The sequence below is a fragment of the Ursus americanus genome, chromosome 14, assembly GCF_024610735.1.
Source record: "Ursus americanus isolate L20-20 chromosome 14, mUrsAme1.1.p, whole genome shotgun sequence".
In the NCBI taxonomy this organism is placed as follows: Eukaryota; Metazoa; Chordata; class Mammalia; order Carnivora; family Ursidae; genus Ursus; species Ursus americanus.
In genome coordinates this window covers 53,956,835-53,969,166 of record NC_142140.1, presented here as the reverse complement: position 1 = coordinate 53,969,166, position 12,332 = coordinate 53,956,835, and the positions used below count along the sequence as shown (strand labels likewise).

The 12,332-nt window shown below is 50.3% G+C and overlaps 1 protein-coding gene across 4 annotated transcripts in view; it reads left to right on the top strand.

Moving 5' to 3' along the window:
• Positions 1 to 12,332, top strand: part of INSR (insulin receptor) — a 125,509-nt gene that overhangs the window by 91,720 nt on the left and 21,457 nt on the right. For 2 of the 4 annotated variants that reach the window (XM_087867313.1, XM_087867311.1), the window contains exons 10-13: positions 942 to 1,143; positions 2,663 to 2,698; positions 8,015 to 8,286; positions 9,174 to 9,313. In XM_087867313.1, coding sequence (XP_087723439.1) covers positions 942 to 1,143; positions 2,663 to 2,698; positions 8,015 to 8,286; positions 9,174 to 9,313 — 650 coding nt within the window. The remainder of the gene's footprint in view (positions 1 to 941; positions 1,144 to 2,662; positions 2,699 to 8,014; positions 8,287 to 9,173; positions 9,314 to 12,332) is intronic. The other 2 variants (XM_087867315.1, XM_087867314.1) reach the window with 1 other exon arrangement.

Below are 12,332 nucleotides of genomic sequence, written 5' to 3'. Positions count from 1 at the left end.
CACGTTGTGCAGTTTCTCCACCTCAGCCCTGTTGACATTTGGGGCCGGATCGTTCTCTGGGGAGGGGCTGTCCTGTGCCTTGTCCGATGGTGAACAGCACTCCCGGCCTCACCCCCCAGGTGCCAGAGCCTCCTCCGCCCCCCAGCGTTCCTTACCGCCAGAACACCTCCAGCCCTTGTCCAGTGTCCTGGGGGTGGGGGATGGTGCAGAATCACCCCCCACCCCACAACCCTGGGGAAGAACCACTGCTGTACTCTGACTTCTGGACTCCTGAATGAACTGTAGATTCTTTTATTTGTAACCACTGGGTCTGTAGGGCGGACCCTTTCTATGGCCTCCCGTCACTTTATATGGTTGACTGGCTGATTGATTCATTCATGTCACCTACCCCCCGCCCCCCAGTCTTTTTCTAATCCCACCTCCCACCGTCCTGTCTCTCATTCTGTCCTGCTAGCTACTTGGGGTTCTTGGTGTCTTCTGGCATGCCAAGGAAATTCCTACCCCAGGGACTTTGCACTTGCTTTTTGCTCCATCTGAACTGTTTTACACTGAGATGTGTGCGTAGCTCATTCCTTTCTGTCATTTGGGACTGCTCAGCGGTCACTTCCTCCGAGACCACCTTGTGAAAAGCATCAGCCCGACACCCTCTGTGCGTTCACCCTGCCAGCTGACCCAGGGCGTATGTGTGTGTGTTTATTATGTAGCCTCCCCACCCCCCCGCCCATTACCAGCCACTAGACTGTAGGTTCTGTGGGGCTGGGACATACCTGGTTACCTTACAGTCTCCAGCCCAATGGGATTATGGCATCTTCTGGTTTCTGGAACACCCTGACATGCACAGGTGTCCCATATGCCAGCACCCCCGAGAAGACCCCCTTGGCGGTGTGTGTGTTGCGGGGTCGGGGGGAGGATCCAAGGCCACCCGCTCTGCCTGTCTCTAGGGTTGAAGCTGCCCTCCCGCACCTGGTCTCCGCCGTTCGAGGCCGAGGGCTCGCAGAAGCACAACCAGAGTGAGTACGAGGAGTCTGCCGGCGAGTGCTGTTCCTGCCCCAAGACGGACTCTCAGATCCTCAAGGAGCTGGAGGAGTCCTCGTTCAGGAAGACCTTCGAGGATTACCTGCACAATGTGGTGTTCGTCCCCAGGTCAGGACTCTTCGTTGGCTCCGCGGCGGTGGGAGGGGGGGGTGTTCATTACCTGGGGAACAAGACGAGGAGGGGACGCAGGGGTGGGCGGGGAAAGGAGGAGATTCAGTAGGAACCTTCCCAGAAAGGGCAAATAAACACTCCAAATGGGGAAAAGTTAAAAACAAAAAACCCGCAAACCCTCAACATGTGCTCTCCCACGTGGCCCAGACTCCATCCCAGCTCGGGCCTCCGTTGGCGTTCTTAAATAAGCTCCGTGAGGTTTTGTGGCACCCTTGAGGAATGCCTGCGTGGCCCCACGCTTGGTTTATCTTCAGGTCTCAAGCTTGGAGCATTCTCTGTTCATCTCTCCAGCCTTCTCATCCTTCTGGAAATTTCTATGGCATCTTCAACACCCGGAGGCTTCTATTTAACTCTGTTGAGTTTCCTTTAGTGAGTGCAGGGATCTGCTGATGTACGTCGGTCCTGAGAGGGTTTGCAGTGAGAGTGACCCCAGGCTACTTATCTGTCTTTGCCTTTCCCAGAAGCAGAGACGCTTTGGTAAATGGCACGCTTCTCTCGATGCCTCAGTTTACTTACCTGTCAAGTGCAGATAACAGTAGTTCTTATTTGTTCGGACTGTGGGAGCACACGAGTCACCCAGGCTTCACAGCCTTGACCCTGTGGACGTTTGGAGCCAGCTCGTGCTCTGCCGCGGGGCCGTCCTGTGCAGGGAGAGGAGCGGCGTCCCTGCCTCCCCACCCGGCATGACCAGCGCTGTCTGTATCGTACTCATTCATGGGTCTTTAGAGTAGCCGTCCCCTCCCCTTCATGGGTCCAAAGCCGGTGTTTTGAGCTGGCGAGTGATCCGACCCCTTTTCCAGCAGCTGGCGAGGGGTGTGGGCTGTGAGCCGCCTCCTGTCCCGCTCCCCTTACCGCCCACAGCAGACGGGCCCCCCAGCAATGCCTCATGCAATGGGCTGTTTCCAAAGTGCATCGCAACCCCAAAAGGGTGACGTGGGGATAAAATACGATTCTAAAATGGGTCCCTTTGAATGCCTACCATCGCTTCTCATATGAATAGACGTTTTCCCAGAGCCATCGATGTGTGACATTTAAAAAAAAAATTCTTTCTTGGGTTTTTTTCCCCATGACCCTGAGTCCAAAAGAGCATTAATCACTGTCATAGGGGCGGTTACTGTTTTACCCGTTAAAAACAAAATGCTGCTGGGCGTAAGGAAACGGCTGAGTCAGTTGTGATGTTTAAATGTAGTCAAGTTTGGCATCTGAGGGGGACCCCAGCTGGCCAGGTCTCCCGGGGCGGGGTATTTTCTCTGACTCCCCCCACCGCCCGCCTTGCTGTGTTCCCTGCATCTGGTGGAGACGATGTCATTTGGCGGGTGGGAGACGTGGTCCACAGTCCACGGGCAGGGCACCCTTGGGCTGCTCAGAGGGAATGTGGCTTCCATTGTGCCAGAAGCAAGAGGTCTGTCTGAACGAGTTCTGTCTGTCCTCAAAGTGGTTGGTTTTGTTTTCACAGAAAATCCTCTTCAAGCCCTGGTGCTGAGGACACTAGGTACGACTCACCTGCAGGAGGTCTGCGTGGCCGCTGGGGGCTGCCCAGCGCGGGGCCGCGGGCCAGGCAGGGCAGGAAGCATGCCGTGTGCCTTTGAGACTCCAGAGGCGTCCATGGCTTTAATGCATGCGGTGGGCTGCTCTGCCGAGACCAGAGGCTTCCTGAATTCCTACGTGACCTGCCTTCACCCTCCAATGGGCTCTGGGCGTGAATGTCGGGAACAAATCCGCACTAACGCACTATTACTAAAATAGAATCAAGGGGCGCCTGGCCGGCTCAGTCAGTGGAGTCAGTGACTCTTGATCTCTGGGTCATGAGTTCGAGCCCCACGTTGGGGGGCTTAAAAAAACCAACAAAACAGAATAGAGGGGGTACTTTCTGGGCACCTGGTAGATGCCACACATTTCCCTCCATGCACTCACTCTCTGAACATACATTTATCGGCACCTACGGCATGGGTCGGGCTATGCCTGGAGCTGAGTCTGAGCCACGTGCCGCAGGTAGTGGGGGGAGCCTGCTTTGTGTGCAGAATGTTTTTATTTGGTGTGACAAGTACGGGGCTGCAGGCGTGAGAGCAAAGGTGTGCCGTGTTGCAGAACCCCACCGAAGACCGGGTGGGTGGCTTCCCTCCGGTTTGCGTCTTGAAGCCCCAAGGGTGTTTGTCCTGGAGGAGAGGACAGGCAGAGAGAAGCTGGGGAAAGGAAGGCCTTGGGATAAATCACGGGTCCCTGGGAGGAGCCAGAGGGGAGACTGGAAAGGCAGGTCAGGGCCATGGGGAGGGGTTTTATTCTCTCAGCGGCGGATTTGCTGCTTAGTTTCAGGCTTATTTGTGTGGCCCTGATCTGACCTCTAGTGGCGATTTGGAATATAACCTGCAGTAAAGAAAGGCCTAGACATTGGAGGCGTGGGTCCAGATCAGGGCCTCTCAAATCTTCAGACGTACTGACATTTAGGGTCAGATCATTCTCAGTTGTGGGGCCCGCCCTGTGCGTGGTAAGAGCGGCATCTCTGGTCTCTGGTCTCACAACGCCCGTAGCTCACAGTTCCCCCAAGTAGTGGCAACCAACCATGTCCCCAGACACGCCAGACGTCCCCCAGTGAGGGGGTGGGGGGAGGAAGAGGGGCAGCCCCGGCCCTGCTTGAGGGCCACTGGTTTGGTATGAGATTGTGGGGTGTGTAGGCAGCGGAGACTGTGGGAACCCAAAACCACAGAGAGCAGGGGGTGACTGCATGTACGTTCGGCTTGTTTGATGAGAACTTTTCATGTTTCCAGTTGTTTGGACAACTATTTCTTGGTAGTTATTCCTCAGGCACTAGTGTCGTGGTCATTTGGGAAAAGGCGCATTTGTGCCTGGATGGAAATATTCTGAATCTTGCAAACGTGAGTCTCTTTTTGGTTTCTGTCCAAGAACTATCACTGGTCTTTGCATATGAAGAGACCATACAAATAACTTTAATGCGTGTCATCCCCCCCCACCACGTAGGGTTTGTCTTCTGACTACAGTGCAGTAGGAACTAAAAATTGGCTTCAAACATTTGAACAGAACAGTGCTTCTTGGTGATTTGAAGTTGATCACGTTGATACCTTTCGGGAGAAGCAGACGTGGAGACTTTCATTAAAGTCCTTTTGGAAAATAGTGGGAATGAGAATATCATGTACCTTAAATTTGTAGAATATTGCCCAAGCTGGGCTTCGATGTGAATTAGTAGCCTTCAGTGATTTTGCAAGTTAAGAAAAAAACCTAAAAAGGTAAAAATAGAAATGTATTGCAGGGGAGGGGACATCAAGATCGCTGAACTTGCAAATATAAGGGTGAAAACCACAAATAACCAGAAGTAAAACGGGTGAACTAAAATGACGGTTGAAGGAAGATTTTAATGTTGACAGTCTTGGGTTATTCAATTTCAAGCTTTCGATGAGGAGGGAAGTTTTAATTTGATCTGATTCAGGATGAAGCAGAAAAAATTAAATATTCTAATAACTTTGGTAAATGACTAAAAATTACGTCTCAGAAAGGCCCTGGGCCCAGAGAATTTTACAGATGAGTTATTTCAAACTCTGTAATATGGAAACTTTTCTTTTCTTTCTTTTTTTTTTTTTTAAAGATTTTATTTATTTATTCGACAGAGATAGAGACAGCCAGCGAGAGAGGGAACACAAGCAGGGGGAGTGGGAGAGGAAGAAGCAGGCTCCTAGCGGAGGAGCCTGATGTGGGGCTCGATCCCAGAACGCCGGGATCACGCCCTGAGCCGAAGGCAGACGCTTAACCGCTGTGCCACCCAGGCGCCCCCAATATGGAAACTTTTCTGAGCATAGAGATCTATGGAAATCTTTCCAGGGCATTTATGAAAGTAACATAACGCCCCTTAGCAGAACTTGGTGTAGCTGCTCTGTTGACAGAAGGCCCAGGACCAGCCAGTGTGAGACTTCAGGTCCAAATGTCCTGAATGAAACAGCGTGCTGACAATATCGTTTCACTCAGAAGTACAAGGATAGTTTATGATCAGGAGATAAGGATAATTCATCAAGGGGCCCAGTAAGGAAAATCATATGATAATCTCATGAGACAGCATTAATGAACAATTCCTAATTTAGGGAAACGAGTGAAAAAGAGGCCTTTTAGAAAAGCGGGAGTAGAATACTTCTGCTACAAGGTAAATAAATATTACCTAGATGAAACCAACACCAGGCTAACATGGTACTTAAACTGTCCCTGTTATGTTGAGAAGGAAGCCCAGTGTCGTCATTACTAATTAACGTGTTCCTGGGTATCTAGCCAATGCAGTAAGACCCAAAACAGAAATGAGAATAGCGAAGAATGGATTGTGGGAAGCAACGTCATTGAGATTCGCAGATAGCCCCGCACAAGGGGTGGACGTGCTGTGGCGTTAGGGGCGTGGCAGGCTGGCTGCCCTGGGTGGGGCGGGTGTGTGTGTGTGTGTGTTTGTCAATGAAGTTTTATCAGAATGCAACCACTCCCGTTTGTTTACACTGTGTGTGTGCTACTTTCAAGCTACAATAGCTGGAAAGCCATTGGAAGTTGAGTAGAGGCAAAAAGAACTTGGTGACACAGGTCCCGCAAAATCCAAAATATTTCCTTCCTACCATCGACAGGAAAAGTGTGCGGACTCTTTTTCTAGTGTGTTCCTTGAAAACCCAAGGATGTCAACTATGAGGCTCTTAGAGGAGAGTTTGGGAAAGAAGGTACAATATGAATAAACAAAAAGCACGGCGATGCACTAGGAACAGTTAGAACAGAAAACAGAGGAGACGTTCCCTTTTGTAACTGCCATACTACCTTGGTAATGCCATGGAGAATTAACTGTAAGGAGAAAATGTAAACGTCTGCTGAGCGCCAAGATTGTCCAGATACATGTGAAAGACAGTTTCCAATCATTTAAAGAAAAGTCACGGGTCGTAGGGTTGATACAGTGTTAATATCCTTAGTGAATAAACAGGCAGAGTAGGAACAGTGAGGAAAGCACTAGAACATCATAAAACGGAGGAGAAAGGAGGACACTTCCCTAGAGAAACACAAGGAAGGAAAGGCGAGCTCACACGGGATGGTATCAAGAGATGTGAAAAAGGAACAGTGCCTTGTTTTTCAGTCAATCTCTTGGGTTGAAAATCGGCAAGCAAAGAAACAAATGAACCCCAAAGAACCCTTCAGCTCTGAGTACTGATGAGGTTATCCCGAGGTGCAGTTTCAGGGGCTGTTGGTGAGACACCCTCCGCCACCCGCCGGTCAGTATAAAGGTCCCGGAGAGCAATTTCGCTGTACCGATGAAGAGGCACAGCCTAGCGATTTCCCTTCTCAGAGTCTAGTTTTAGGATCTAATAAGACAATCCAACAATGATCAAAGCAATATTTATAAGAGCAAAAAACCCTGGGGATACTCTCCGCAGACATCCTCAGAGGTCCTGCGGGCTCGGTTCCAGACCCACCTTTGTAAGACGAATACTGCAGTAGAGCAGGTCACATGATCTTTGATTTCCCAGTGCGTATAAATGTTGTGTTGATACCAGACTAGTCTACTAGGTGTGCCATGGCATTACGTCTAACAAAACAGTGCACACACCTTAAGTAAAAAATATTGCTGCAAAATGCAAGCTATCATCAGGGCGTTCAGTGAGCCGCACCCACCGATCACAGGTCGCCGTAACAAACATGATAATAATGAGGAGGCTTGAAATGGTGGGAGAATCCCCAAAAGGTGACCCAGAGACACAGAGTGAGGAAATGCTCCTGGACAGTGGTGCTCGTAGACTTGGCCGACGCGGGGCGGCCACAGACCTTCAGTTTGTAAAAATGCAGGATCTGCAAAGCACAATAGAGCCAAATGCAATAACGTGAGGCATATTTGTATTAAGTAAAATAGGAGAATGGTTGGTCATTTATGGTTCGTGCATTAAATTGAGTATTTTCCAGTTTTCCAAGTTTTCTGCAGTGAGCATGTGCTCCTTTTGTACCAGGGAGGGAAAACCTTCACCTTGAAAAAGACAAAACATCAATTCTGTGCTAAGTACTCAAGGCGTTGTGTTTTAAGGGAGCTCTTTGATGAATGTTTCCAACAGAACAAATGAACAAAGGATTACAAAACTAGCCTGGTCCTCATTATACCTACACATAATATTTCTAGGGAAAAAAAATTGCACCCAGGAAACGGAGGGCAGTGGAATGATGAATCATATAAATTTTCTCTATGCTGTTTGTGTATGTGTGTTTATAAATTCTTAGGCTATTGAATCTATTTCTTAATTTCTTCTTAATTGGGGGGAAATGTGTGTCGACTGCATGGGTTTGTTTTTTTAACCCACTTGAGTGGTAAGTTTTTTTTTTTAACCCAAGAATTGAAATGTAGTCACTACGATGGTGCAGATGCCCTATGTGGTCATAAGAATTAGAAGATGCGTGTTTCCTGTTTAGACTGATGATGCTGGCCGGTAGTTTGGGCTGTTGGGCTCATGCCGTTTGACAGGGTTCCTGAAGTTAGATTCTGACATGCTTTGGGCATCTCATCTTTAACACTGACCCGGGGTGGCTGATTAATCTGCGACATGACAACGTGAAATCAAGCATGTTGAGGGGAATATTGGTGTGTGTCCCCTGTGGATGGTCCTGGAGTCCCCGTCCCCTCGAGGGCATCCTGAAAGCTGCTCTGGGTTGTAATTCTGGGCAACCTGCATTTAATCTGTGTGCCTCCTTGCATCCCCACCGCACCAGTCTTTGATTTTTGAGCCTTTTATTCCCCAGCAGCGTTTTTGTCTTAAAAGACGGCGATCGCGTGACCATGTGTGCCCTGCTTTCATGACAGGCCATCGCGGAAACGCAGGGCCCTCGGTGACATTGCCAATGTGACGGCGGCCCCGCCCACGGTTCCGGGTTTCCCCAACACCTCCACCAGCGCACCCACGAGCCCGGAGGAGCACAAGCCCTTCGAGAAAGTGGTGAACAAGGAATCCCTGGTCATCTCTGGGCTGCGTCACTTCACTGGCTACCGCATCGAGCTGCAGGCTTGCAACCAAGACTCCCCAGAGGAGAGGTGCAGCGTGGCGGCTTATGTCAGCGCCAGGACCATGCCCGAAGGTGGGTGGTCGCATCGTGGCGCCTGGAGACCCAGGCTGACCAAGGGGCAGCTCTCTGTCCGTTAGGCAGCGTAGATGTGTACTTGAACTCACCTGCCTTTATGGTTTCTTATTTTCATTTGCGCCCGACGTCATTGAGATACCAGTTGACCTCCAGCATTGGGTATGTTTAAGGTGTACAGCGTGTCAATTTGATACGTGTACGTGTTGCAGTATGATGACCACCGTAGCATTAGCTGCTCCCTCCGTCACAATACATGGCTGCCACTTCTTTCTCTATAGTGAGAACACTTAAGATCTCCTCTTTTAGCACGTCCCGGGTGTGTAGTAAGGTATTGTTAACTCTAGTCACCATGCTGTACGTTAGATCGCTACGACTTCTTCGTCTTCTAAGCTGGAAGTTTGTACCCTTTGGTTCATATCCTTGCATTACCCGCCCCGCCCTGCCCCGCCCCCAGCCCCTGGTAACCACCATTCTGCTCTCTGTTATCCGTGACTTCTGCCTTTTTCGAGTCCACGTATAAGTGAGATCACACAGTGTTTGTCTTTCTGTCTGACCGATTTCACTGAGCAGAATGCCCTTAGGCTCCATCCGTATTTGCCTGTGTTACTGTTTGATTGCACGAGTCACGCCACATGTATGGTATTAATCAGGGTTCTCCAGAGAAACAGAACCAGGGGGATATGAGCTAGATGGACAGATGGGTAGACAGGTATGTAGACAGTCCCGTGAAGAAGTGAGTTTTACGTGACCATTTTCCCACGAGGAAGGTGGGAGACAGGAAAGTTACGCAAGCAGCCCCGAGGTGGTTTGCTCAGCGGGTAGGTGGTGGAGGTGGGATTTGATCCAGGGGTCAGGTGCCAGGCTCTAAACACTGCTCTTTACAGCTAAGGCAGACGACATTGTTGGCCCCGTGACCCACGAAATCTTCGAGAACAACGTTGTTCACTTGATGTGGCAGGAGCCAAAGGAGCCCAACGGTCTGATCGTGTTGTATGAAGTGAGTTACCGACGCTACGGTGATGAGGTAAGACTCCTGCTGCTCGGGTGTGTCAGAGCTGTCGCTGGTACCCCTCCCTCTTCTTAAATCCGGACCCAAACGCTTCGCCAGTTAGCTGTGTTGTCATTAGGACTCCATGCCTCGATTTATAACTTTCCAGGGAGACGGGTGAGAAATCTGCAAAGTGTGCCCATCTGCAAACTGACTTATTCCCTCAGTTTCTCACATCGCTTCTCCCATTTCAGCCCGTCCGACAAGACAAATGATGGCAGCCTGCATTTGTGTCCCTCCTGACATGACAGGAGACCCGTTTCACTTTCGACAGACTTCTCTGAGTCTGGGGAGAAATCACTTAAGATCTTAATAATAAGGAACGTTTCGTTCACTGCCAGACGCCATGCGGGGTGGTGGGTGAACGCAGAGATGCCCAAGATAGGGCGTCTACGCAGAGCAGAAAAGGAGCCAAGCTGTCCTGAGGGGTCACCGTGTGTCTCGCACACATCACACACTGTACACACAGCCGTATCTCCTCGATCCTGTTTCATCTCGTCTGAGTCAGGCCAAGCGGCCCCATGATTTCTAGGGACTGCTAAAAACGAAAATGCTGCCAATTCTAATTGTAAGTTGGTGTTGCTTCTGAGCTGCTTTGCAGTTTCAGCAATGCCAAAATGTGAAAATAATATGCCTCTCAGGACGGATGAAATGCAGGAAATCCTCAGAATAACCCAGCGAGCTTGGTATGGAGGCAGCCAGAACTTTTTGTCCAGGGTCCGTGAGAACACAGTCAGGATTCAAACCCAAGACGCTCCGATGTTCTAACCCGAGGGCTGGTACCTTTGTTTTTCTGTCAAGGGCCAGGTACTGAACATACTTGGCTTTGCAGCCGGACGGCCTCCGTCGCCAATACTTAGCTCTGCTGTTGCAGCTTGAAAGCCACCTTAGGGGCGATGCACGCTAATGGGTACGGTTGTGTGCCGATGAGACATGTGTTTACAGAAACAGGCAGCAGGCTGGCGTTGGCCTGCCCCCGCCCTAAGCCGCGCCCGTAACTACTGTGGGGTGCATCTACATCCCCAGAAGGGCTGGGGTCTGCTCCTGCCTGGAGGCACGCTGGCCGGGGCTTGAATCACCTGCGGATAATTCTCCCCTTGACCGTGTGACCTCAAGCATATAAGTCGCATCTCCTCCGGGTTTGACGGAGCCCTGCCCTTGTCCCAGACACAGCACGGAGTCCTTTGCAGCCGTCCATTTGAACCTCGCAGTGACCTGACCAGGTGGGATCTGTTAGTGTCTCCTTTCTTGGCCAGGAGTGTGGGGGAGCTGAGTGGGCTCGCTCAGGGTCACACACCCAGAGCTTAAATCCAGGCTGTTGGGCTCTGGAATCTACCATCTGCCGCCGAGGGCGGTCACTTAGGTCAGAGACCGTTTTCTATAAATGGCCAGAGAGTTAAAGTTTTTAGTTTTGGGAGCCATAAAGTCAGGCTTGGCCTGAGGGTTTTTGTTTGTTTGTTTTAGAATAACACCTTTATTGTGATACATTCACATACCATAAAATTGGTGGAGCGTGCAATTCTTGATCTTGGGGTTGTGAGTTCGAGCCCCACCTTGGGCGTAGAGATGACTTGAAAATAAAATCTTTAAATACAATAAAATAAAATATACAATTCAATGGTGGTTTTTTTTTTTTAAGATATTTTACAGTTTTTAAGTAATCTCTACACCCAGCATGGGAGTCACACTCACAACCCTGAGACCAGGAGTCGCACGTTCTACCAACTGAGCCAGCCAGGCGCCCCCTACAGTTCAGTGGTTTTTTGTAATTCACAGAGTTGTGCGACGATGACCACATCAATTTCAGAGTATTTTCATCACCCTAAAAAGTATCCCCCAATCTCCCCTGCCTCGTCTCCCTCCAGCCTCTGTGCACCACTCACCTACTTTCTGTCTCTCTGGATTTGCCTGTTCTCGACACTTCCTATAAATGAATCGTACAGCACATGGCCTTCTGTCGCTGGCGTCTGTCATCATCGTAACGTTTCCGAGGTCCTTCCGAGCCAGCGTGTCAGCGCCCCCTTCCTTTTCATGACTGAGCAATACTCCACATGTGGATGGACCACATTTTGTTGTCCACTCATCTGTTGATGGACATTTGGGTTGTTTTCACCTTCTGGCCGTTGTGAGTAATGCTGCTCAGAGCGTTTGCGTGCACGTGTTTGTGCGGACACGTAAGGTTTCAGATCTCCTGGGTGCATATCAAGGGATGGAACTCTTGGGTCTTGTGCCAGCTCTTTTAAGGAGATGCCCACTCTTTCCCCAAGTGGCTGCACCATTTTCTGTCCCCACCGGTAGTGTCTGAGAGTTCCAGTTTCTCCACACGGTCGCCGACACGTGTTCTGGGCTATCTTTTTGACTAGAGCCACGCTGGTGGCTGTGAATGGTATCTCGATGTGCATTTTCCTGATGGCTCATTTGGACCTGAGTTTTTGTGCCTTTCCCTGAACCCATGGGACTCATCAGCCTCAGGCAGCCCCGGGCAGTTGGGCTCGGCCCTGGAACCGGGGTGGGGTTGAGGATGGGAGGCAAGAGCCCCTCAAGGGGGAGGGGCAGCTTCCAAAGAGAGTTTGGGGTGTTGTTGGCAGCAAGGAAGAGAATATGGATTCTGGGCAGTGAGCAACACATTTCCACTGCAGACCCTCCTTGGTTTTATTCCTGCTGCTGTGACCAGCTCTTTCCCATTTGCATCATATTTGCCAGTGTTGAGCACTGAAGTCCTACATCCTAGGAACCCCATGGTCCTGGGTAAACTGGGACAGTTGGGTACCCTATTGGCATAAATGCTCCCAGCTGTCTTCCACTGGACTGCCTCCCCCGTTCCTGAGTCACCAGTAGGAATCCCCACTAAGCCTTTGTCCCCCATGGGGCAGCACCAATCCCAGACAGAGTGGCCCTGTTTGCCCTTTAGGGGAACAGATTTTGGGTGTGGAGGGTTGGAAATAGGAGAGAGGGAGAAATTACGATCACCTTTTAAAAAACCTTTTCATGGACA